The 26,434-nt window shown below is 49.1% G+C and overlaps 1 protein-coding gene and 2 long non-coding RNA genes across 4 annotated transcripts; all 3 read left to right on the top strand.

Moving 5' to 3' along the window:
* Window positions 1-9,486: 9,486 nt before the first annotated feature.
* On the top strand, window positions 9,487-14,824 carry Ptms. The gene is made up of 3 exons (XR_003848173.1): window positions 9,487-9,513; window positions 11,419-12,087; window positions 14,627-14,824. It is a non-coding gene; the product is annotated as a parathymosin (long non-coding RNA).
* Window positions 14,825-14,921: 97 nt separating this feature from the next.
* Window positions 14,922-15,929, top strand: LOC115066762. Its single transcript, XR_003848165.1, has 3 exons — window positions 14,922-14,982; window positions 15,141-15,202; window positions 15,379-15,929. It is a non-coding gene; the product is annotated as an uncharacterized LOC115066762 (long non-coding RNA).
* Window positions 15,930-18,004: 2,075 nt separating this feature from the next.
* Window positions 18,005-25,947, top strand: Lag3 (lymphocyte activating 3). 2 transcript variants are annotated; one of them, XM_029559817.1, is made up of 8 exons: window positions 18,005-18,378; window positions 18,599-18,746; window positions 19,171-19,436; window positions 19,968-20,228; window positions 20,628-20,903; window positions 24,793-25,032; window positions 25,311-25,441; window positions 25,719-25,947. In XM_029559817.1, exons 1-8 carry the CDS (start codon window positions 18,321-18,323, stop codon window positions 25,887-25,889), a joined length of 1,551 nt encoding a protein of 516 aa, XP_029415677.1. In that variant the 5' UTR covers window positions 18,005-18,320; the 3' UTR covers window positions 25,890-25,947. The 2 variants fall into 2 exon arrangements, with proteins under 2 accessions (XP_029415677.1, XP_029415678.1); XM_029559818.1 differs by lacking the exon at window positions 19,968-20,228.
* Window positions 25,948-26,434: the final 487 nt, after the last annotated feature.

Genomic DNA, 26,434 nt, shown 5'->3' with positions numbered 1-26,434 from the left:
AATGGTCTCTGGTTAGGTTACTCAGGAAAAGGTTGGGAGTAGAGATTCTGTTTCTTTTGATTATCACTAAAGTGGAAAAAAAATAGTGCTACCAGGTGGGACAAAGACATAACTAAGGTAAGCTGGCAGACTGGCAAAGTCAAATGAAAAGAATATAAGAAAAATTGGGGCTGGAGAGGTGGCTCAACGGTTAAGAGCATTGGCTGCTCTTGCAGAGGACCTGGGTTCAGTTCCCAGCATCCAATGGAGGCTAACAACCATCCATAACTCCAGTTACAGGAGATGTGACACCCTTTTCTGGCCTCTGCAGGCATTGCATACATGTGGTACAATTACGTATGTGCAGGCAAAACACTCATAGTCAGAAAATAAACATTGAGGCCAGCCTGGTCTATATAGTGAGTTCCAGGCCAGCTGGAGTTACAGGGAGACCTTGTCTCAAAAATTTATTTATTTATTTATTTATTTATTTATTTTATATGTATGAGTGTATTGCCTGCATGTATGTGAGTGCACCCGTAGAAGTCAGAAGACGGCTTCAGATTCCCCTTGGAACTGAAGTTAAGAATGGTTCGTAGCCACCATGTGGGTGCTGGGAATCGAACCCGGGTCCTCTGCAAGAGCAGTCAATGCTCGTAACCGCAGAGCCATCTCTCCAGCCCCTCAAAAAGATTTAAAATAAATAAATAAATACTTTTTTGTGTGTGTCATTTTGAGACAGGGTCTCCTTGTAGCCCTAGCTGACCTGGAACTCACTATGTAGACCAGGCTGGACTCGAACTCACAAAGATCCGCCTACCTCTGCCTCCCAAGTGCTGGGATTAAAGATGTACGCCACCACGCCCGGCAATAAATACTTTTTTAAAGAGAAGAACTTAAATTTTTTGCACTGATATTTCCAGGGATTTGAAAAACCTTTTTAGTTTCTCTGAATATCCTGTTCTGCCCCAAAGAAAAGGGGTTTGGTATTCCGTAAAGAGTTACCTCAGGGCTGGAGAGGTGGCTTCCCACTACTGCAGAGGACCTGAGTTTAGTTCCTGGTACCCATGCTGGGTGGCTCACAGCTACCTGTAACTCTGGCCCAAGAGGATTCGACAGCCACTTCTGGCCTCTGACAGCACCCACACATGTGACAGACACAAACACATAAATCTGAACATTAAAAAAAATGTTACCTTAGTGGTTGTTCTGACACCCAGATTTAAATAAGGAGATTCTATCCAACTTTTCTTTCTTTGAAACAGAGTCTCACTATGTATGTAACCCTAGCTGTCCTAGAACTCGATGTAGACCAGGCTAGCCTCAAACTCACAGATCTGCCTGCCTCTGCTTCCTTAGTGCTGGGATTAAAGGTGTGCTTTATCACACCTGGTCCAAAAATAAGCTCTTTATTGTCCAACCAATCAACAGATGTTTAATGAGGATTTTCGATGTCTTAGGTGCAGTGTACTAAACAGACAGTCCCTGCCAACTTGAGATACATAATCTTTTAGCCTCGTTGTTTGTGGGTCTTTTTGTTGTTGTTTGTTTTGAGACAGATTTTGTTATATAGCCTGGGCTGGGATCACAGCCCTATTTTTTCTTTATTTGGAGTAGTGCCACTATGTAGCCCAGGCTAACCTAGAACTAGTTGAAGTCCTGATTTACTTTTACTTCCCAAATGCTGGGATTATAGGTGTGCAATGTTATTCAGTGTTTTTGCATGATTTTATTTTTTTATTTTATGTGTATGAATGTATTGCCTGCATGTATGTAAGTGTACCTGTGTCATGCAATGCCTGAGGGGGTCAGAAGAAGGCATCAGATCCCCTGGAATCGGAGTTATGAACTGTTGTTAGCTGCCATGAGGGTGCTGGGAATTGAACCCAGATCCTCTACAAGAGCAGCCAGTGCTCTTAACCACTAAGCCGTCTCTCCAGCCCTGCATGAATTTATTTTTATTTAAACATTCTTTTATTATATTTATATGTGTGTATATATATGTTGGTCAAAAGGACAGCTTGGAGGAGTTGGTTCTTTCCATCCACCATGAGAGTTCCAGGGGTCAAACAGGTTGTCAGGCTTGGCAGCAAGTGCTTTTACATGCTGAGCCATCTCACTGGCTCTACATGATTTTAAATCAATGTATTTCCTCTACTAGGAATGTTTACAAGTACAACTTAACTTTTAACTATTAGACACAGCTTGAAATCTAAGATTTTTCCAGAGTAAAAAGTTCTAGAGGAGGGCTGGGGATCTAGCACAGTGACAGTGTACCTAGTACACACAATGCCCTGCGCAGTAGTCTTAGCAACACATACATGTACAAATTATTGAACAAGTCGGTAAACTCTTTTCATTATACCGGGAGACATCCCATATAGGCAGCGCTCTGCTTAATTGGAGGAATATAATTTGACTAGTAACTAGAAATTATGGCTGTCTTCCTCTCTTTTCCTCCCCTCCTTCCCTTTTTTTCCCTCTCTATTCCTCTCTCTGTTCTTTCTCTCTTTTTTGCCCAATCAGTTGTGAACAGGAGTTTGTCAGTCATTGGCATTTCCTGTAGATAATGTGATATAGGAGGGAAGGCAGGCCCTGCTAGGGGTGAGGTTAAAGTGGATAAGGACTGAATGTGGCTCCACCATTTGCTGCTCTTTTGGATGGAGTCAGAGTCAGGAAGTACTTGAGAGGGTAGAGCTAGGCCAGAGAAGGGGCCCTCTTTGGATGTGAGGTCACACATCTGGAACAAACCCAGGGCAGTTGGATATTTGAACAGAGGGTGGAGCACTGTTGTAAGTAGGAAAATTACAACAGCCTGTTTGTATTTAAATTGAAAGGCAGTTTATGTATTTCAGGAAAGTTTTTTTTTTTTTTTTTTTTTTTTTTTGAGCATCTACAATATGCCAGGTTTGGAGAGAGGAAAATTGAGGTATGAAGAGGTCTGAAGATACAAAAATCCTTAAATTGTGATTGAAAATCATAAGGAGCTTAAGCATAATGTCAGGTAATGTCAATCCTGAGTCTCAGAGTAGAGGCAGATCGGGGGTGTGAGGACAAGAAACCGCATTCAATAGGAAGGCTCTAGAAGAGAAAGAAAAAATGAAATCTAGTGTGGTCCCTTTGCGTGGATGACTAGGTGGTGGAAAGTACCATCGACTGAGACAGGAAACACAGGGAGCTTTCATTTGGATCATGTTAGTTTGAGGATTCCTGGGGCATCAGGAAGGGAAGAATAAAAGAAGTTAAAGTTGTGGCTTTGTTGTTCAAGAACAAAGCTGGTGCTAGACCCTTGAGAGTCACCAGTGTTTGAGTTCTATGGTTGGTGGTGAGGTATCATTGGACAGGCATGTATCGCTTAGGGTGACTGCAAAGACATCCTCTGGAAGGGTGCATTAACACTGTCATCATCTCCTCCTGGTTATGAAGTCTTTCCTCAGTCTTTTACCTTTGAGGCCAAATGTCTTTAGCTGACACTCCTTGTCCCTTTTTCCCTAGCCTTTCATTTTTACTTTACTAGTCCTCCGGATCAGCCTTGGTCTGTATAATCTGTGAAAACATGAAAATCCTAATCACACACTTATGGAAAGGTATGTGATAACAGTAGCCTGTATGAACTTAAACACAGCAGCCAAAGTTGCTCTCTGACTTTCTAATTACAAATCACAGAGGTTGGATGTGGGCAAAGAGGCAGTTAGCAAGCTGAGCACTTAACTCAGAGGTAGAGTGTGTGCTTAACATGCCAAAGCCCTGGGTTCAATCCCCAGAATAGTCCCTCTTTTTGGGTTCCATTCCAAGTAGGGGAAGGAAGGGATAAGAAAGGGAGCGAGAGAGATACTTCAGTGATTAAGAATGAGTATTGTGGTGGCACATGCCTTTAATCCCAGCACTCTGGAGACAGAAGGAGGTGATCTCTGTGAGTTCAAGGCCAGCCTGGTCTATATAGGGAGTTCCAGGCCAGCTGGAGCAAGAGGGAGACCATATCTCAAAAAGAATGAGTATTGGTCTTGCAAAGGATATGAGTTTGGGTCTCAGCACCTACATATGGTAGCTCACAACTACCTATAACTCCAGCTTCAGGGTATCTGATGCCTCTGGCTTCTGCAGGCACCTGCAGTCTTGTGCACATATCTCCCCCCGCAACACAATTTTTAAAAATTAGGGGTTGGGGGGCTGGAGAGATGGCTCAGCAGTTAAAAGCACCGGCTGTTCTTGTAGGAAATCAATGCCCTCTTCTGACCTCCAAGGGTACTTACTACTGCATATACATGCAGGCAATATATTCATATACATAAAATCAAAATAATGCGATGTAAGATTTTTTTTTTTTTTTTTTTTTTTTTTTTGAGATGAGACAAGAGTCTCCCTGTAGCCACAGCTGCTCTGGAACTTGCTATGTAGACCAGGCAGACCTTGATCTCACAAAGATCTGCCTCTGCCTCTGCCTCTGTAGTGCTAGAATTAAAGACATATGCCACTACACCTAGCTCTAATAAATCTTATTTATTTAATTTATTTGTCTTTTTGAGACAAGGTCTCTTTGTAGCTGCAACTGGCCTGGATTCACTATGAAGATCTGGCTGGCCTCAAACTCCAGAGATCTGCCTGCCTTAGCCTCCCGAATGCTGGGATTTTTAAATGCCAGCTTTTTTTTTTTAATTTTTTTATTTTTTAAGTAGTTTAAAGCCAAGATCTAAAATTGAACTGTCTAATATGGTAGCTACCAGCCACATGTGGCCATTTAATCAGGGCCGGTGGTGTAGCTCAACAGTGATTAATGTCTGCTTTGCATATGCTAGGAGCTGGGTTTGAGCTCCTGCATAGCAAAAGTAAATAGTGGGGCTGAAGAGATGGCTCAGTGGTTAAGAGCACTGACTGCTCTTGCAGAGGACCTGGGTTCGATTCCCAGCACCCACATGGCAGCTATGAATCATCCTTAACTCCAGTTCCAAGGGAATCAGAAGCCCTCTTCTGACCTCCATGGTATTGCACGACATGGGTGCACTCACATACATGCAGGCAATACACTCATATGTAAAATAAAAATAATAAATAAAATATTTAAAAAATAAATAGTGAAACATAATCATTTTCTTTCTTAGTGGAACTAAGCCACTTTTTTGTTCGTTTGTTAGTTTTCAGACAGGGTCACATATATCCTATGCTGGCCTTAAATTCCCTGAGGATAACTTTGAATTTCTGATCCTCCTGCCTGCCTATCTCCCATGTTGGAAAAGGAGTGTGGGCCACCATACCTGGTTTATTTAGCCCTAGGGATTGAACCCAAGGCTTCAGGCATGCTAGACAAAGCACTTTATCAATTGAACCACATTCCTAGCCCATGAACTAGCCACATTTTCAAATGTTTAGTCATCACATGTATCTACTTTGTGGAACAGATGAACATCTCGAGGGCTGGTGATATAGGTCAGTGGTAGAGTACTTGCCTAGCATGTATAAGGCCCTATCTTCCATGTCTAACATTGTTAGGGATTTTTTGTTGTTGTTTGTATTTCTATCACCACAGAAAGTTCTGTTTTTTTCTATCACAGAGCTAGAAAACATTTATAAATGTCTTCCTTGTGAATTTTTTTTTCTTTTTTTGGTCTTTTTGAGACAGGGTCTCCCTGTAGCCCCAGCTGTCCTGGAACTCACTATGTAGACCAAGCTGTCCTTGAACTCACAGAGATCCGGCTGCCTCTGCCTCCTGAGGTGAATTTTTCTAAAGGCCTATGAACGCTTTTCGAAGATTAAATATGAGGGAGAAACTGAAATGACAGAGAATGAGCTATTGTAGGTGTAAAAGTGAAGGAGAACACAGACAAGGAGAAAATTCAAGTTAAACAGGCTGGCTTGGTGGTGCATGCCTGTGATCCCAGCACTCAGGAGGCTGAGGCAGAAGGACCACTACAAGTTCAAGGCCAGCCAAGTGAGACCTTGTCTCACTATGAAAGTCAAAGAATGTGAAGGAGACATAAAGTGATCAAACCAATTTTTTGCTAGGGAGAAAGTTCAGGAAGAAGTAGAAAAACCTCTGGAATTTTGGTTGCAGTTTTCAAATCATAAAATACTGACCACTGGGATAGCAGTAGTTAGATCTCAAATCAGACAATATCTTCCTGGTATCTTGGTAGCATGTTGTATGTTTCCCTAGCCCATGTAAGAAAGGATAATTTTCAACTTTTTTTTTTTTTTTTTTTTTTTTTTTTTTTTTTTTTGGTCTTTTTGAGACAGGGTCTCCCAGTAGCCCCAGCTGTCCTGGAACTCACTATGTAGACCAGGCTGGCCTTGAACTCACAAAGATCTGCCTGCCTCTGCCTCCCAAGTGCTGGGACTACAGGCATGTGCCATCACCCCAGCTAATCTTCAACTTTTGATCCTCATTCCTCCACATCCTGAGTACTAGGATTATGGAGTGTATCACCAAATCCATTTTTACACAGGGCTGGAAACTGAACCCAGGGTTTCATGCATGCTAGGCAAGCACTCTACCAACTGAGCTACATCACCAGCCTGTTTTTGCCTTTTTGAAGCAGGGTTTTGATATGTAGCCCAGGCTGGCCTTGAACTCACTATGTAGCTGAACTCATTATGTTTAGCTGGCCTTGTACTAGCAGTCAGTTTCCAGAGTGCTGGCATTACAAGTGTGTGCCACCATGTCTGGCTTAAGAGTTACATTTGCTATGGAGGCCAAAAAAAGAAATCTAAATTTCTTCAGTTAAAACTGCCTTATGGGGGGTTGAAGAAGTGGCTCAGCAGTTAAGAACATTGGCTGTTCTTGTAGAGGACCGAGGTTCGAATCCCAGCACCTACTTGACAGCTGGTAGCCATCCATAACTCCAGTTTCAGGGGATCCAAAGCCCTCTTCTGACCTCTTCAGGCATTGTACAACATGGGTGTACTTGCATATATGCAGGCAATACACTGATACACATTAAATAAAAATAAATTTTTTTTTTTTTGTCTTTTTGAGACGGGGTCTCTCTGTAGCCCCAGCTGTCCTGAACCCACTATGTAGACCAGGCTGGCCTTGAACTCACAAAGATCTGCCTGCCTCTGCCTCCCAAGTGCTGGGATTAAAGGTGTGCGCCACCATGCCCGGCTAGACTAATTTTTTAAATTAGACTAATTTTTAATTTTTAAAAATTTTCATTCTCTCTTCCCATTGTTCTAATTGCACATGATGTGACTGTCTTGTGAGGTGATTTCTTTTCCTCCTTTTTTTTTGAGACAGGGCCTGGTACTCATAGGTAGTACAAGCAGGGCTACTTGAGGCAATTCTCCTGAATATTGGGATTACAGAGGTGTGTCACCATACCCTGCTTTGTGAAAATTTCTTTTGTTTGTTTGTTTGTTTGTTGAAACAGTCAGTCTTACATAGCCCAGTCTGGTCTTCAACTTCATGTGTAGCCAAGACTGGCCTTTTAACTACTGATCTTCCTGCCTCTACTTCTCAAGTGCTGGGATGTGCCACCGTGCCCACTGTGAAAGGGACTTCTCATTTAACACTGGTATATGGTAAAAGACTCAAACATGATTGAAAGCTAGACTACTGCCCTAAATGTGGATGGTACCATTCCATGAGCAGGGGTCCTGAACCGAATAAAAAGAAGAAAGCAAGGGGCTAGAGAGATGGCTCAGTGGTTAAGAGCACTTGCTGTTTTTACAGAGGACCCAAGTTCAATTCCCAACACCCATTTTAGCAACCTAACAACTGCTTGCAATTCTAGCTCTAGGGAATCTGATGCCCTCTTCTGGCCTCCAAGGGCACTGCACACATATGAGTATATATCACCTACAAATTTTTTTTTTCTTTTTTTTGAGACAGGGTCTCCCTGTAGCCCCAGCTGTCCTGGAACTCACTATGTAGACCAGGCTGGCCTTGAACTCACAGAGATCTGCCTGCTTCTGCCTCCCAAATGCTGGGATTAAAGGCGTGTGCCACCACGCCCAGCCCTACAATTTTTTTTTTAAAGAAAGATTTAAAAAAGAAAAATAAGAGCTGAGCACAAGAATTCATTATTATCTGTTGTCTAGATGTAATGTAAGCTGCTTCCCACCCCTGCCTTGTACCATCTTCCCTGCTATGATAGACTATCACCAGGGACTGCAAGCCAAAATCTTTCCTTTCTTTAAAAAAAGAGGCCAGTTAGGTGGTTCAGTTGGTAACAGTCCTCACCACCAAGCCTGCAAACCTGAGCTTGGTCCCCAGGAACCACATGGCAGAAGGAGAAAACAGGCTCCTGCAAGTTGTCCTCTGACCATGCACACTATGGACATGTGTACATGTGTGTACACATAAAATAAATGTAATAAAAATTACGCATCTATATAAAGCTAGGCTAATTTCTCTTTCTCAATGTGTCCATCTCCTCGCCATTCTCCAGACTTCAGTTTTTAAAAGATTTTTGTTTTTGATGTTTTGAGACAGGGTCTCCTATGTAGCACAGGCTGGCCTTGAACTCAGGATCCTCCTGCTTCTGCTTCTTGAGTGCTGGAATTAAAGATGTGCACCAACACACCTCGAAAGATTTTTTTCTTAATGCAAAGGGAAGATAGGGAATAAAAAATGAGGTCACTGGGAGTGGAATGGGATTTAAGAAAGGAGTGAGGGAGCTGGCTCAGCTCTCTGATTTCTGTCTTTCATTGCGGTCTAGGCTTTCCTTAGCATTAACCTATGAGGTAAATAGACACACTGACTAAAAAACAAACCTGAGGAAAGCTAGAAGAGAATTCACCAAGACTAAAGTCATTAGAATGGAACACCTTACATACTCAGTAGCAAGGTAAGTTTCTAGGAAGTCAGGCCAGCAGTCCTAGCTTCCGGGAGCTCAGGTCTTGTTCTCACCTGGTTTCCTTTTTCCCACTTTCAGAAAATGTGTAAGCACACTTTCTCCCATTCAACTTGTGGGAAATTTCTCAATTTGACTGTGGAGCAATAGAATTCTAGGAACAGGTAAGCCACCACAAATCCTCAGAAGTAGTTCTTATGGGAAGGAGCAAATGTTGGTATTTAAAATCCTACTGGCTTCGGAGGCACAGAGATGGGCCCCCAAGGACGATCCGGGTGGGTTTTTAACATCCCACTCACCCCCAATTCATCCCAAGTCTTACTTCCAGCTTCTTTCTCATAAAGTCAAGACTTCAGGAGACTGGTCTGTGGTCCAACCAAATGGGGCAAGAGAACGCAGGAAGAGACTGAGATGCAGGTCTCCAGCCTTCTAGGATTCCCACCCCCCTGTTGTCCCTGCAGACCCTAACGTCCAAGCTCTGAGGTTCTCCAGGCTCTCCCTTGGGCTTTGGGGCAGGATTCCCATTCTCTGCCTCTCCATCTCCCTGGAATTTTCCACTGCAGCTGCCTCCGCTCCCAGATACCCCTCCCTGGGCAAAATTCCCGGCTCCCTCCGCCTCCCCTTCCCTAATCACACCTCATTCCCACCCCCAGCCCTAAGGCCCAGCCCACAGTCCAGGCCACACCCCACGGTAATTCTGGTGGTCGAACTTGGAGAAATGAGGGACCAGATCCCTTATGAGAGGGTGAGTTGAAGGGTCCAACTCTCCCTTCTGGACGAGGGGAAAAAGGACAGCGGAGGGGCTGGTCCCCTGTGGGACTGGAGTGGGGGGAGTGGCCCTTCTCACATCCCCATATAAGGCAGGGCAAGCAGTTAGGCTCCTGGATTGGCTGATTCAAATGAGCATTCCACCTGGCAACAGAGTTTCTATTGGCTCTCAGGAAAAATAGGAGGAAGGTGGATGGAGGTTGTTGGTGGCGGTGATTTTGGGGGGGGAGGGGAGTAGAGGTGACCGGGAGTGGGGGGCGGTTACCAGGGCAACAGGGTAAGAGCCCAGCAGGGTGTCCGAGACAGCAGGCGGGGCTGGGAGATGGAGAAGAGGGAAAAGAAAAAAAGAGGGCGGGAGGGAGAGGAAAGAGTCCAACCCAGAGGGAGCGAGACTGGAAGACTGGGGGGGGGGGGGGGGGGGGGGAAAGAGGGGGAAGAGAGAGATGAGAGATAAATGAAGCAAGAGGGTACCGAGATGTAATACCGTGAGAGATTGCTAAAGACATCAGCCAATGAGTCAGAGAAACATATTGAGAAAGGGAAATGGAAAGATCTCAGAGAAAAAAGGTGGACAGAATTCTGCAAGGAAAAACTAGGGTGGGGCTCCACGATTTATGAGACCAAGGCGGAGAAACTGATTTAAGAGTCAGAGAAATCGGGAGGTGTGTACAAGGAACCAAAAGATGGTGTGTTGACGCACTCACTCACAGGCTAAATAATGATGATGAAGGATCAACAATGGCTTTCTTTCTTTTCTTTCTTTTCTCAGGATCCTCTCACTAAGTTGCCCAGGCTGCCCTCAAACTAGTGGCAAGTCTCCTGCCTCAGCCTCCCATGTGTTGGGATGTCATATCTGGCTAACAATTATGTTTTCATTAAGAAAATGAAAATGATTAAATGATTTGAATGACAAGTGAGCGTGCATACACATACGTTACACCCAAGATATCTTTTCCCAAACCCCAGCCTTCTACTCCATCCACCTTTCTGACCTTTAATCCACACCCCATCTCCTGTCCCCTCCTTGAAACCCCAAGCTTCTCAAAAAAGTCCCAAAGATGATCAATGGAAGGTTTAGGCGCTGAGGATGTGTGGAATAGGGTGTGGCTTTGCGGAACTTCAGACCTGGACTTACTTGTGTTTGCAAAAGCCAACCGAATACAGAAAGGCTGGGGAAGATGACTGCAAGAGAGAGAAAAGCAAAGCAAGGTTTTTAAAAAATGGGGACAGAAAGAGGAGCTGAAAATCAGCTGAGTTTATAGGACAGTGTGGTCTGGAATAAGTAAGGGGAGACACACGAGGTGGAAGTGGAGATGATGTAGAAGAAACGAGAAACGTAGATGGTTGTGAGGGAGAGGTGTTGGTACATAGGAATGAAGTGGAGAGAAACAGAAGGACCAGGGAAGAGTTGAGGTGAGACAAGATCAGGAAGAAAGGGGAGAGACAGGAGAGAGGAAAGGGAATCGGAAGGCCTCCAACTTCCCTTAAATCACAGCAAAGAGTCAGGAAGGAAGGAACCCAGCAAGGACCATAAATGTCAGGTCCAGAGGGTGAGAAGCCCAGGCTGCCCTTTCCACTGTGCCATCCCTTCTCAAAGCATGTGGACGGAGGACAGGAACCTGATGGGGAAGCAGCTCCACAGGCCCTCTTCCTCTTCTTTAAGCTTTTGGTTTCTCAAACACCTGCCTAGCCCCTCCATCTGCTCCCCGCTCCTGCCCTTTAGCAAACCCTCATGGCTTTCAGGGGGTCAACATATGTCTAGCCACCTCTCCAGTCCGCCCCCAGAAGCCAGCAAACCCTCATGGCTTTCAGGGGGTCAACATATGTCTAGCCACCTCTCCAGTCCGCCCCCAGAAGCCAGACTCCAGTTCGCAGGCGGTAGGCTGGGATTTGGAGCGGTGTCTCCCCGCTGGAACCCCACCCCTTTCCACCTCCTCGCCCCACTCGGCTCTCCGCGGCCGTCAGTCTCTCCATTTCCCCCTCCCGGTCTCGTCCTCCCTCCCGCCCCGCTCGCGCTCCCGCCCCTAGCTTTCATCCTCCTATCCCCACCTCTCCAGCCTCCTCTTTCATCCCCCTCCCCTCTCCTCTCCTCCCCACTCCCGCCTGCCCCACCCCTGGGAAGCCCCTCCCGTCGGGCAGCGCCGCCTTAAAAGCGGGTTCCCTTCCCGGGGGCGGCAGCGGCTGGTCGGCGGCAGCTCTGCTGGTGCGGGGGTGGCAAGCCGGACCGAGCGACCGCTACCAGAGCGCACCGGCCACCGCCCGCACCGCCCTTCCGCCCGCCCTCCGGACGGCCGCAGCCCTGCGGGTCTCAGCTCCGGACCCACCCCCGCCCCACCCCGCGCGCCTCTGCCGCCTCTTGCAGAGAGTCAGCTTGCCGAGCGGTCGCCGCTGTCGCTGCCTCCGCCGCCACCGCGCCAAGTTCCGGCCGCGGCCACCCTCCGCCGTCCAGGGCCCCTCCGTCTCGGCCCCGGGACCCCGGCTCCCCGCCAGCCCCGGCCCCGGCACCATGTCGGAGAAGAGCGTGGAGGCAGCGGCCGAGTTGAGCGCCAAGGTACGGGCAGGGGCGGTGGCGCGGCCCGGGGGCTCGGCGCGGTCCTTCGCCCCCGGTCACCCCCGACGGCCCCGAGCGGCCCTGGCGCCGGGTCCCCACGGACCCCACTCCGCCCTCCCCCCCGCTCAGCCTGGCGCTGCCTACCCGCATCGCGCGGCCCCGCCAGCGCCCCCTAGCTGTCCTGCGCACAGCGCACCGTGGCCGGGCTTCGCCGTCCCGGCCCGGACCGCGGTCCCCACCCCTCTCCAGCCCAGCCGCGCCCGCCTCGGCCCAGTCCGCCCTCCCGTCCGGAGCGCGGCGCGTCTCGCCTCCCGGGTGCCCTCCCAGCACACCGGCTCCGGGTCTCGTTCCACTCTGACTTCACCTTCCCTCTGCTAAGCGGTCAGTGTAAACAGGACCTCGGCCCCTCCCTTCGCTGCCTGACGCTTTCCCGTCCCTCCGTCACCCCTTCGGTCCATCCACATCCGTTCCCTCTCCACCACCGACTTTCAGTTTTTTCAAACACCCCCCCATCTCGAATTCCTAAAAATCGGAAAGGTGGCACGAATAGCCTTCGAAAAAACCGCGGCTCAAGCATTGCATAGCTTTACATCGAGGTGTCTTTGCTCTCTTCAACTCCCTCCCCCGGCCTTATCCCTTTGCCCTTGCCTCTCTTCCAGCGTTCCTCTAATTTCCCTAGGGAACCTGCCGAGTGTCGGTTTGGGAAATTAATGCGGCCAGTATTTGGAGGCTGGGAGCCTAAATCTTTGGGAACGGGGGAGGGGGGTGTAGTTCTGGAGGCCAAAAGTGGAAGGAGGGAGCTAATGTCATGAAAGGCAGTGGAAGAGGGGACGTGTGAGAACTGGCAAGGTATGCCTGTGTGGCCCTCCGGTGGGCTGTGCGGTGGCACGTGACATCACTGAGTAGGTGTCTTTGTATGTCTGAGATCCAGCGAGTGTGTGGGACTGCCCGTGTCAGTTACATGTGTGCATGTGGAGACCAAAATGTTCTGGAGCCGTTTGCTGCTTTGTGAGTGTCTAGTGGCTCCACTGTGCTCATGTGCTGTCTTCCAGCATGCCAAAATGCCCAAACACCCAACCGTGTGTCTCTAGAGCGAGTGGGTGCCCTGTAGCTGTGTGAGTTGGTGTTAGGCTGTGTCAGCAAGTGTGCTGTGTAGAAACCAGAGCTACTTAGCACAAGATCTGCAGGGGGGGCAGGTCACATATACTCCTGGAAAAGGGATCATGGAAGGACAGTGACCAAAAGGACAGTGCCCAGCCACTTGGACTTTGGTCTTTGGTATTCTCCCTTCCCCTCACCCTCTTCATCAGCCCAGATGGGAAGCTCAGGCCAGGTCTGACTTAGGCCAAGGACGACTCAGGCCAAGCTGACTTAGTCCCTTGGCAGGTCCAGGATGTAGAGAATAGCCCACCTAGTAACAGAAGTATTGGATGTACCACGTGGCAAGGAAATGACAACAAAGCAGAATGAAGAAGAAATGTACCTGGAGTGAGGGTCAAGTGTTCTATGCTCTCCTAAAGGGAGGAGTGTCCCTAGGCCAGTCATTTCGTCCTATAGTTCCTCTCCTAACCTCAGTCCTGTTCTAGAAAGGACATATCCTTCAGGGCTGATCTACTCACAGAAAACTCCCATCTTCTTGGGACCAGGTACACAGAGTTGCATACTAACACCAGATGAGATTATTATACAAGGACATGGTACCTGCCAGGGGGTGGAGAGAAGGCTAGAGTCTGAATGGAATGGGATGGCTGCTGTGTCCAGAGGGGATACCTACATAAGCTTCTCCCTCTGCCAGCCTGGAATAGAACATCAAGTATGTACCTGCTGGGGTCTTGGGGTGGAGAAGAGTGGGATAGTGTGGTGGGAGGGGACTCAGGTAACTCGCACCTTCCCATCCTTCCAGACACAAACCTTATTTGTTGTGCTCTCTTCCTTTCCATGTTTCTTTTCCAGTTTACCTACCTTTGCACTGCAGATGGCCACTTCTCTTCTGCCATCCCAGTGCATATACTATGAAAGTAGAGGGTGGGTGAAACTACTGGCACTGTGAGGGATGAGGGCTGGTTGAATGTGCTGGGGTACTCTTCTATCCCTGTACTGTTTGGCCAAGTCGGAACAGGAGGATTAGGAAAACGTGAACAGGGAAACAAAGGCCTTAGAAGCTGGAGGGGAAGCTGGGAGGGATGCCCAGGAGACAGAGTACTTAGGCAAAGGCCCCTGAGGTAGACAAAAGGCAGAGTAGGGCAGGCAGTGAAGGGGGTGGGTCATCCTGGCTGCCAGCAGATGGGGGATTTGCTTTGTGGAGCTGAACTCATCAGCCAGGGAGGTTTGGAAGAACTTGAGGTTGAGTGGGGCTGGTGTCAGCTGTTCTGGCTGCTTGCTTCCCTTTCCTCATAACTTTTCCACTCCTCTTGGATCTTGGGGAAGGAAGTCTCCTGTATTAGCCAGTTATGGCTCAAATTTAAGAACCCAAGGACCTCTGTTGTGTCTTAAGCTGTGGCCATCTTCATTTAACACACCTTTGTCTTCTGCCTTTCAGGACCTGAAGGAGAAGAAGGAGAAAGGGGAGGAGAAGGCAGGCCGGAAAGAGAGAAAGAAAGAAGTAGTGGAGGTATGGACAGGGAAGGCAGGAGATGATCACACTTACCCTAACTTCTTCCCTCCTCAGCTGCCTTCTTGGGGTGTTAGGGTCCTGCATCCTTCCATGGACCCCTCCATCCTTCCTTTCCCATCCTGATGCTCCTAAGCCCTTTTGTCACCCAGTGGGTGGCAGCATACATCCAACCTGACATTGCTCCCTGTCTTGGTCCCCACAGGAGGAGGAAAATGGAGCTGAGGAGGAGGAGGAAGAAACTGCAGAGGATGGAGAGGAAGAGGATGAAGGGGATGAAGAAGGTGGGGAGGGGTAGGGAAGGCTGGTCTGGAAAAGTTGGGGTTCAAAATAGCAGAGTCAGGGAGGAGTTGAAGACCAGAAGCAGGGCTGAGGGCAACCACAAGGGGGTCTGTACCAGAGCTCCCTGCCCTTCCCCAATGACCCATTTCTGGCTCCTCAGATGAGGAAGAAGAAGAAGAGGATGACGAAGGGCCCGCGCTGAAGAGAGCTGCTGAAGAGGAGGTTTGGGCTGGGTTGGGGTCTGAGGGGCTGTCAGGGATACAACAGGGGCTGGGTATCCTTTGGATGTGAACCCAGGTCCATGTGGTGGCATGGGCGGGGGCTGGAGCAGGGCCAGCTGGGATAGGGGGAGGTCTTTACCATTTTACAACTACCCCAAATCTTTTCCCTCTCCACAGGATGAAGCGGATCCCAAGAGGCAGAAGACAGAAAATGGGGCGTCGGCATGAGCCCCTGCTAGTGGGCTTGGGGGTGGGAGGCCTCTCAGGGCCTGGAGGTGGGGTGGGAACACACAAGTACAGCCCCCCTTCTCCTGGCTCCCTGCTCTGGCCCTGCCCCAGAGCTGCCACCCTCATCCTTCTCCCTAGCCTCCCATTTCCACCTCTCCACACACTGCTCCTCCCTCACTGCCATTGTTCCATCTCCTGACCTGCCTCATCTGAGCTCCCAGCTGGTCCTCACTTGCCCCTCACCCATTCCTTGCTCTCTTCCTGCCTTCCCTCAACATCCCATCTGTCCTAGTCCTTGAATAGCCTCACCCTCTGCATTCCCAGCCTCTTGTCCTGCCCTTCCCTCTCCTGCCTGATCCCTGGGTCTCCCTCAGATTCCCTCCTCTCAGACAGCGCCAGGCCAGGGTGGGGCCGGGGTTGGGGCCAAGCCCCGAAGCTGCCCCCCTCCCCTCCCCTTTTTGTATAATTTAATAAAGAAACGGTCGCGCTTCTGTTTTTAACCTGTCTCCTGCTTTCCCAGGGTCCAGTCAGTACAATGAAAGATTAGAGAGGCAAGAGGGTGGCTGACCTCATACCCAGATTGTGAAAGACAAGATCAGCCCTAAAGGGGGCACTCTGAGCCCAGCTCTTCCTCTCAGGGCTGATTTATATCCTATTTTGGGTTCTTGAGGATGCACCTTCCCAGCAATGCACATACTTCGCTGCTAACCCACACAAGATCTAGACACTGCTGAGCCCAGTGGAAAGCTACCAGCTCTGTTGTGCTGAACCAGGCAAATAGAAACAGCCCCAGAAACCGGAAGTCCCACCCCCTGAAGAGGGAGAGGCTGGTAGGCCTGGGTCTCAACCTAGAATTTGGAAAGAAATGCCTGCCATGGGCATGTCTGACATGGGGAAGCATACTCCTCAGGTCAGGCAGGGGAGAGCTCCAAGGGTTACCAGTGGTTACCAGGCCTGACTTCTTGTCAACTATCCAACTTTTGAGGCTGGGCTGGCCTCACCTGGGGAGCAAGAGTTGCCAGAGTCCTCTCAGACCTCTAGCACTTCTGTGTATTGTTTTTGTTTTTGTTTTTTATATTTTGTTGACATAGGGTCTTCCTGTAGCCCAGGCTGACCCTGAATCACTAATGTGGCCCAAGCAAGTCTGAAACTCAAACCATCCTATCTCTACCTTCCAATTGCTAGAATTACAGGGGTGTGCCTCTCAGTTTTCCTTCTTGCCCTGCTACAAGATTTCTGAATTATTGCATCTCCACAGAGCCTTGTCTTTACTTCTTAGTACAGAACCTCTGGATGGGGGAAACTTCGAAGATGGAAGAGAAAGTATCCTATTGTCAGGGCTGGAGTGATGGCCCAGTGGTTAAGAGTGCTTGCTGCTCTTATAGAAGACCCAAGTTCAGTTCCCAGCACCCATGTAGGGTAGCTCACAACCACCTATAATTCTAGCTCCAAAGGATTTGACATTCACTTACAGACTCTGTGGGCACCTGCACAGCCTTGGTATCACAGAGACATAATAAAAATCTTTAGGCATGGTGGTACACACCTTTAATCTCAGCATTTAGGAGGCAGAGGCAGGCTGATCTCTGAGTTGGAGGCTACCTGGTCAGCACAGCACAATTCATACCAGTTAGTGCTACATAGTGAGATCCTGTCATATATCCAGGGGCTAGAGAGAGGGCTCAGTGGTTAGGAGCACTGACTGCTCTTGCAGAGGACCTGGGTTCAGTTCCCACAAGGCAGCCAATAACTTTCTGTAACTCCAATTCCAGGAAATCTGACGCCCTCTTCTGACCTCCACTGGCATTGCATGCATGTGGTACACTTACATGCAGGCAAAACACATTAAAAAAATAAAAAAGAGTATCTCATTGTCACCATCTTAGGAGATCAAAAGATACCCCATAACTCCGGGTCAGGACTAAACACAGCTTTTGCCTTCATGCTCCCTAACCTTGGCAAATTCTTTAAAGTCTGAGCCCCAGTTTCCTCATCTGTACAAAGCAGGGAGGGCATTAGGGTTCATGAGTTGCTGTACGGAAAGTCTACACTACTGTACCTAGCACAGAAGGAAGGTTTTTATACTCCCCCCACCAAGCCTGTCCCCAGATCCGATAACTTGTAGGGCGTGATGACGCTTCCTGTGCACTCTGTCTAGGAGGTGTCAAAGAACTAGAGAGGCACATCTACATGGGTAATGAAGCTCTGGGAGGTTAAATGGGACCCAAAACAAGAAGAGTATGAACGTTGGGACAGAGGAGGGATCTTAAATATACACCTGTAGGTTAGCAGGGTAGGAGGAGAGAGAGAAGTGAATTGGACAGTAGGGTGTGGGGAGAGAGAGAGAGAGAGAGAGAGGGAGGGAGAGAGAGAGAGATGAGAGAGATTTGGTGGGCAGGGTAGAGAAGGGGTGAAGAGGGGGCGGTGGGGACACCCGGGTCTGAGGAAGTAAACAAGGGGAGAGCCACCACAGAGGTGGAGGGTGATGCTGCTGGGAATCAGCCCCCTCAGACTTTCCACTGCGAATTTTGTGGGGGGGCAAAGGGGAGGGGAAGTGGGGAAGGTGGAAGGAAAGCAGGACAGGGGCCCGCCCTGGGCCAGCAGAACAGCATCCCAGCTTACTGCAGCCACCTTGCCTCCATTCTGCTCTCTGCCACTGTCCTACCCTGTGCTAGGGGTGCATCAACCCCACCTCACCTGGCCTTTTTTCCTTGGAGTCCAGCCTTTGATCATTGGTTCTCCTCTGTCTCCAGACCTCCCTCTTGGTGGTCCTCTTTACCCTACATTCCTTTCCTCTGCCTCACCTTCCCTCTTTGTAGAGTTCTTTTGTCTCCAGGTACCCATTGCTGACCTCCCTTGGAAAGATCAGGGAGGCCCAGGCCATAGGGGAAATGAGGGAGGTTCTGTTCCTGGGCCTTCTGTTTCTTCAACTGCTGTGGGAAGCTCCAGGTAAGACGGGGGTTTGGGAGAAGCCAGCAGGGATCTCTCTATACCCCCTTAAGATTCTATTAGCTCTGTGGTGGTCTTTTCATGCCTTTCTCGGGGTAGTCCTAATGGAAACCCAAACTCTTCCTCCATTCTGTTTCTCCCTTGGGAGACACTAAACTCCTCTATTCCCAAGTCTCTTGACTCATTACCCCTCCCCCTGGCCTCTCTTTTGCTCCCTTAGTGGAGGCCTCAGGACCTGGGAAAGAGGTCAAGGTGGTGTGGGCCCAGGAGGGGACTCCTGCCCATCTACCCTGCAGGCCCACAATCCCTAACCAGGATTCCAGCTTTCTGAGGATAAGAGGGGTCACTTGGCAGCATCAGCCAAACAGGTATGCACCCCAAAGCTGGGTGGCAGAACCTCCCAACCCTGGGCTAATGGCATCCTGACACAAGCCAACATCCAAGCCAGTTTTGTGCCCTCCTACTGAGCCCCTTTGAAGCCAGTGGCTGTACACAGCCTTCCTGTGATTTCTCTACCGACTGCTCCCCACACATCTGCATGCCATCTCTCCAGCGAAAGATGGTGCCGGGGACCAATGGAACTGGGGACAGGGATAAGGAGTCGGGTGAGAGCGGGGTGTGTGTGCTATTGATAGTCAAGAGGTTTCTTAGGCAGGCTATAGGTAATGGTTCAACCTCAAAGTATGGTTGGACTGCATCTTCTCCATGACTTTTAAACACGGAATTTCTTAATCCTATTCACTTTCGGTCTAGTGGCCCGCCTACTCCCATCCCTGCCCTTGACCTTCACAGGAGGATGCCCTCGCCCCGGGGGCGGGCGCCCCAGCGCTACACGATGCTAAGCATGTCTTCAGGAGGCTTGCTCAGCTGGAGGTTGCCGGTGAATCCCCGCGTGCAGCTGGAGGAGCGCGGCCTCCAGCGCGGGGACTTCTCACTGTGGTTGCGCCCGGTCCTGCGCGCGGATGCCGGCGAGTACCACGCCTTGGTGCGCCTCGGAGACCCGGACCCGGACCGCACCCTTGCCTGTCATCTTCTCCTGCGCGTAGGCCAGGCCTCGAGTAGGTGGGGCAGGACGGAGGGAGAGGGAATGGGAGGGAACTATTCCCCCATCCCTACCACCCCACCCGGAGGCAGGAAGCGCTATGAAGGTTGCGGTGCTTTTAGACCCAGCCTGAGGGCTTCCAGAAGGGTACATACAGAAAGGGGTTGGCAACCTGATGACGGGGTGGAGATGCACACTTCTGTGGAGAGATTGTATCACCCCCTAAACCCCCTTCCCCCACCTACAACAGGAGGTGGGGAGCAGAAGAGTGATTCATTTAAGATATCTGTAGCTCAGCGGGTGGATTTAGTAACGACCTCCATGCCAAGTAAACTGGAGACAGGAGAGAGTGAAAAGGAGTTCAGGACTTTTGGGGTACTTTAAGCACTTCCAGGTTTCAAGTACTGAGTTGCAAAAGGAGGCTGCGTGGAAAAGGCAAATCTAAAAGCATGGTCCCTGTTTTTTGAGTTTTCAGCTTGGTTTGGCTTGCTGTGCTAAGAAAGCATTTCCACCCAGTGGATTGATTGCCTGTTTTATTCTTGCCCAGTGATTGCCAATCCCCCAGGAGTCCTCAGGCCGTCAGATCGGGTCATTTTGAATTGCTCATACAGCCGCCCTGACCCCCCAGCCTCTGTGCACTGGTTCCGGGGCCAGGCCCGAGTCCCTGTCCAGGAGTCCCATCACCACTTAGCTGAAAGTTTCCTCATTCTGCCTCGAGTCAGCCCCCTGGACTCTGGGCCCTGGGGCTGTGTCCTCACCTACAGAGATGGCTTCAATGTCTCCATCACCTACAACCTCATGGTTCTGGGTAACTACTAAACTGCCTTTGCTCTTGACCACACCCCACCCCCTTCCTGCCTTCCACCCCCTGACTCATGGGCCCCCAAAGCAGATTTTCAGTGAAGGTGTCACCTCATTCTCTGTATCTCAGTGGCCAAACCCTTTCTTCTATGACAGTCTTTTCGTTGCCATCTCCCCTTGTATGTGTCTCTTGGCCATGCAGGCTCTCGATAGCCTTTGTCCTGCTGGCCCAGCCTAGTCTGAGATTCCCCAGCATCCTCTGCTTGTCCACTTTGTTTTGTTTCTTTTCATTTCATAACAGAGCTACCTCCTTCCCCCTTCTGCCTCCCTTCCACGCAGTTCCAGCACTCCAGCCCACTGCACACCCATCTCTTGGTTTTAACTTTGGGTTCCCTTTTCTCCCCAGGTCTGGAGCCTCTGGCACCCTTGACGATATACGTTGGTGTAGGTTCTAGAGTGGAGCTGCCTTGCTATTTGTCCCCTGGTGTGGGGACCCCTTCTTTCCTCATTGCTAAGTGGGCCTCTCCTGGGGGAGGCCCTGACCTCCAGGTGCCTGGGAAGGATGGCAACTTCACCCTTCTACTTAAGGCTGTAAGCCTGGCGCAAGCTGGGACCTACACCTGCAGCATCCATCTGCAGGGGCAGCAGCTCAGCACTACTGTCACTTTGGCAGTCATCACAGGTCAGCCACAGGTGGGAAAGGAACAGCTCTCATCCCAGGGGAGCAAGCACTAGGGAGGGAGGCTGGTTGATCAGACTGCACATGTACTTCATGATGTCAGGCCCTTAGGTTCAAGTTACAGCTTCTTTTATATTCTTCCCAAAATGTGTGTGTGTGTGTGTGCATGCAGGTGTCCTTAGAGGTCAGGAGATAGTGGAGGATCCTCGGGAGCTGGAGTTACAGCAGTTGTGAGCTGTGAGCCCAGTGTGAGTACTGGGAATTGAACCTTCATCTTCTAGAGGAACAGCAAGCACTCTTAATCACTGAGCCATCTGTCCAGCCACTATTTTTTTTTAATATTTTACTTACTTTTATTTTATGTGTACGTACGGTAGTTAGCCACTATGTGGGTGTTGGGAACCGAACCTGGGTCTTCTGCAAGAGCAGCCACTTCTCTTAACCACTGAACCATCTTTCCAGATCCCCGTTTTTTTTTTTTTAAAAAAAAGTTAATTTAAAAAATTTATAAACCGGGCGTGGTGGCACATGCCTTTAATCCCAGCACTTTGGAGTCAGAGGCAGGCGGATCTCTGTGAGTTCAAGGCCAGCCTGGTCTACATAGTGAGTTCCAGGACAGCTGGGGCTACAGGGAGACCCTGTCTCAAAAAGACCAAAAAAAAAAGTTTATATTAGTGTGATATGTGTGTGTGTGTGTGTGTGTGTGTGTGTGCATGATGGGGGTAGCATGTGCCCCCATGTATGAGGCACATGTATGAGGTCACAAAACAACTTTGTGAAGTCAGTTCTCTCTACCCACCTTTACTTGGGTTCAGGGAGATGGAACTCAGGTTCCCAGGCTTGCATGGCAAGTGCCTTTATCTGTTGACCCATCCTTGCCTGCCTTCTGTTTGGTTTTTGAGATAGGGTCTCATGTGGCCCAGGCTGCTATGTAGCTGAAGATGACCTTGAACTTCTTCTGTTTCCACCTCCCAAGTGCTAGGATTACAGGTGTGTGCCACCATGCCTGTCAAATTATGAGCTGTTTTTTCACCCTCATAATTAAAAAAAAATCCTGAAACTGAAAATCTCCCCTTGAGTCACAAAATAAAAGTTCCACTGTTCTCTAAGGGACTCCCCTGCTCTGAATTGGCGGGAGAGTCTGAGAAGCCAGAAAGAGAGTGGATAAAAGTTTGAATGCTTCAGAGGAGATATTCTAGAATTCTAGAATTTTTGCCTGCTTTTGGCCCAGGGATTGGTTAAAGTTATATAAATTGGTCTGGCTTCAGAGGGAGTTAATAAATCAGTCCCTTGTCAGCAAATATTTACTGAGTAAGGGTTTTCCACGACAGTATAAAACAAACACAGGGAAAAATATTCAAAGAGCATGTGTTCATTGATTGGTAGCGATCTGTCTCCACAGATTAGCTACTTCTAACAGTGTTCACCTGTAGCTATTAAGCAGGAAATAGCACGACAAAGTAGGTACTTAACGCACATTAAAGCCAGGTGTTGTGGGGCATCCCTATAATCCCAGTACTTGGGACGTGGAGGCAGGAGGATCAGGAGTTCAAGGCTAGCTTTGGCTATATAGTGAGTTCAAGACCAGTCTGGGCTATCTGAGACCTTATCCCAGAGAAATAGCTCCTTAACCTCACTTGGAACCCCGTCTTTTCATATCAATCCTTTTGCTGACTCAGACTGTCAGTAACTTCACTGGAATCCCACTCACCCCAAACCTTGGCCTCCTTCTCTATGACATCCAGCAGTCAGTCACTAAAACCCACCCATTCTTTTTGCCCAGTGTTAATGACCAGGCTTTCACTATGTAGCCCAGGCTGGCCTGAAGTCTCTGCCTCTCTGGTACTAGGATTACAGGCTTGTGCTGCTATGTTCAGCTTTACTAATGTCTTTCTTCTCTTTATTCTCCCCTCCCCTTTCTTTAAACAGGGTCTCATGTAGCCCAGGCTGGTTTCAAACTTACTACATACCTGAGATTCTGAAATTGGCCTTAAACTCTTGATCCTTCTGCTTCTACCTTCAAGGGCTGGGATTGCAAGTGTGAACCACCGTGCCTGGCCTCCAGTGCCTTCCTTCTCTGCCTCTCCTCCGTGCCCTTCCCCTTTTGAGACAGGGTCTTATGTGGTTTAGGCTAGGCTCAAACTCACTATGTAGTAGAGTATGGCCTTGAACTTCTGATTCTTCTGCCTCCATATCCCAAGAGCTGAGATTATAGGCACCCAATTTATGTGGTGCTAGGGATTGAACTGAAGGCTTTGTGCTGCTAGGCAAACTATCAGCTGAGCTAAATTCCCAGCCCTTCAGTGACTTCTAAAAGATCAACTGTTTATATCCAACAGCTCAGCAGAAGAGATATTGTTACTCCTGATTTACAGAGAAGGAATGTTCTCAAAGTCACACTGCTGAGAAGTGCTAGACTCAGGGTCTAAACTTGAAACTTAGATTTCTGTTTTACCAAGTCCCCCATATGCCATGCTCAGCAGGGTCAAGGCCCTTTACCATTTGTCTGCTCCTACAACCTTACCTCTATTCAGCTTTGAGCGTGCTCTGTCTGTGGATCAATTGGTTGATTACTTTTTCTGCAAATGTTCAGGAAGGGGGCATAAAATTCACACAGAAGCACCACAGGCTGGGGCACAGATGTGAACCAAATCATGGAGGCAGGGAAATTGTAGGGCATACAGGGAGCTAATTCACCTGACAGATACTGAGCATTTTAGAAGAAAGTAACAGGAGAGAATCAGAAATTATATGTATATGTATCTATCTTTTTTTTTTTTTGGTCTTTTTGAGACAGGGTCTCCCTGTAGCCCCAGCTGTCCTGGAACTCACTATGTAGACCAGGCTGGCCTTGAACTCACAGAGATCCACCTGCCTCAGCCTCCGGAGTGCTGGGATTAAAGGCATGTGCCACCACACCTGGCGTATCTATTTTAAAGGTTTATTTTTTAAATTATGTTTATGTGTGTATGTCTGTATGTGGGTATGTATATGTGTGTGCAGGTACCTCTGGAGGCCAAAAGAGGGTGTTGGATTCCCTGGAGTTGGAGTTACAGGCAGTTGTGAGCTGCTAGATGTGGGTGCTGAGAACAGAACTTCAGTTCTCTGGAAGCACAGCAAGATTTTTTAACTGCTGAGCCATCTCTCCAGACAAGATGTCATATAGCCCAAACTGGCCTTGAAATCAGTGTGTAGTGAGGGATGATAACCTTGTGTATTTGGTCTTCTTGCCTCTACACTCAGTTTATGTGGTACCGGGGACTGAATTTAGGGCTTCATACATTCTAGGCCAGCTCTCTACCAACTGAGCTACATCTCCTGCCTGAAATAGTATTTCTCATGTGGCCTTCAGTACCAGTTTGAATAATGTCTTGAAGTACTGGGAACATTTTGACCTGGGGAACAATCAGACCAGATTATTATTTTAAACATAATCTGGCCAGGGATGGAGGGATATTCCTATAAATCCAGTACTCAGAAGGCAGAGGCAGAAGAATCCAGAATTGAAGGTTATCCTCAGCTACCTAGTAAATTCAAGACCAGCAAGAGACACATGAGACTGTCTCAAAACAAAACAGAAGATTAATTTGGTCATGATCTATGATCTCTACCCTTGAGATTTTCCCAACCAGATCCCCAGTGAAAGTCAGCTGACAGAGATGTGTAAAATGGCAACTGTAAAGCTGGGCGTGGTGGCACATGCCTTTAATCCCAGCACTTGGGAGGCAGAGGCAGGCATATCTCTGTAAGTTCAAGGCCAGCCTGGTCTACATAGTGAGTTCCAGGACAGCTGGGGCTACAGGGAGACGCTGCCTCAAAAAAAGAAGATGGCAACTGTGGTAACAAGTAAGGGGTCAAGACCCCAAGAGATCTCTTCCCTCTTATTTTTCAGTCACTCCTAAATCCATTGGGTTACCTGGCTCCCTGGGGAAGTTGCTGTGTGAGGTAACCCCAACATCTGGACAAGAGCATCTTGTGTGGAGCCCCCTGGGCAAGCAGTCCGGGAAGAGTTTCCCAGGACCCTGGCTGGAGCTGCAGAAGGCCAGACTCCTTTCCCAGCCTTGGCAATGCCAGGTGTATCAGGGGGAGAGGCTTCTTGGAGCAGCAGTGTACATCGCAGAGTCTAGTCCAGGTCTGAGCCCTCAAAGCACCATGGCTCCAAATCCAAAGCAGTCATCTTGATCCCTTTCTAAGCCCTCAACCTTTGCCTCTTCCCTTCCCAGCTTCCTTCCCAATCAGGGACCTGACCTCAGGCTCTCTAGGTCTGACCCATTTCTGTCACTAATTACCGGAATGATCCTGGACAAATCCCTTAACTCTCTAACCTCGTTGTATCTGTAGAGGTTGAGGGTGTAGTAAGATGTCTTCTTCATCCCTGACCCTAGGCCTAATCCTGTGCTTTCTTTATAGGTGCCCAGAGCTCTGGGAGAATCCCAAGTGACCTCAAAGGAGGCTATCTCCCTCTCTCGCTCTTCCCTGGTATTTTCTCACTGTTCCTTTTGGTGACTGGGGCCTTTGGTTTTCACCTATGGAGAAGACAGGTGAGCCAGGGACATAGCTCTCCTCAGTCCTCAGAATGCTGTGTGGCACCCCTTCCTTAGGGAAGATATCCGTAGTAGACTCTGAGTATGGCACCAGAGCCCCCCTTGTCATAAGCCCTATACTAGAAACTCCTTGTACTGGGGAAGCTTAAAGGGGCAGAAAGAAAGGCCTGGGGCCAGTTGGGAAAAGCAGAAGATTAGGAAGAAACAAGGACTCGGTATGGTCTCCCTTCATCAACTTCTCCTTCATGCTCCATCACCCTTTCCATTCTTGCAGTGGCGCTGGAGAAGATTTTCTGCCTTAGAGCATGGGATTCACCCTCCTCGGGCTCAGAGCAAGACAGAGGCGCTGGAACAAGAACAGGAGATGGAGATGGAGGGGCAGGAACCCGAGATGGAGATGGAGGGGCAGGAGCCGAAGCTAGAGCCGGAGCCCAGGCAGCTCTGATCGAGAGCTGAGGCCGCCTGCAGATCTCAGCAGTTCAGTCCAAATAAACTCCCTGTCAGCAGCAGCAAGCTGTAGTCTGACTCTTTCTTGTCCAGGGATGGTTCCAGTCTCTCAGCCTCTAGGGGCTCCCTTCTCCCACTCCAGCCTCCTAACCTACTTTCTCCAGCCAGTCTCCCTCATCATCCCCTTTTCTGCTTCTGGCCTCTTGTGTGTTACTCCCTCTCTCCTGAGTAATCCTTTTTTTTCTAGAACTCCAAAGAGCCCTCACCGCTTACCTCCAGAGCCTAGTCTCCTGTCTCCTATCCACATTGTGCTGGCTGTCCTGGTTTCCTTTATGTTTTCTGTTCCTCTGGCCCACCCGAAGCTCAGTTGTATTTCAGTATTCGTGCTTAGTTATCCCCCTGGCTGCCTTGGATGAGTGCACAGACACACAGACACACAGAGACACACAGACACAGACACGCACACACACACACACACACACACACACACACACACACGCATGCCTGCCATGTCAATTCCTCCAGGAGACGGGGGCCTCTTAA

This window comes from Nannospalax galili, unplaced genomic scaffold (genome assembly GCF_000622305.1).
Source record: "Nannospalax galili isolate Female #2095 unplaced genomic scaffold, S.galili_v1.0 scaffold589, whole genome shotgun sequence".
Taxonomy (NCBI): domain Eukaryota; kingdom Metazoa; phylum Chordata; class Mammalia; order Rodentia; family Spalacidae; genus Nannospalax; species Nannospalax galili.
Note: the sequence above shows the minus strand (reverse complement) of the source record. Positions and strands in the feature narration are given on the sequence as shown.

What these genes read in the sequence shown, in the direction of transcription:
- Lag3 (XM_029559817.1), top strand. Translation starts at nt 18,321, where the DNA reads ATGAGGGAGGTTCTGTTCCTGGGCCTTCTGTTTCTTCAACTGCTGTGG. An exon ending in GCGCGTAGGCCAGGCCTCGA is followed by an intron (nt 19,437 to 19,967) that starts GTAGGTGGGGCA and finishes ATTCTTGCCCAG; the next exon opens with TGATTGCCAATCCCCCAGGA. An exon ending in CACTTTGGCAGTCATCACAG is followed by an intron (nt 20,904 to 24,792) that starts GTCAGCCACAGG and finishes CTTATTTTTCAG; the next exon opens with TCACTCCTAAATCCATTGGG.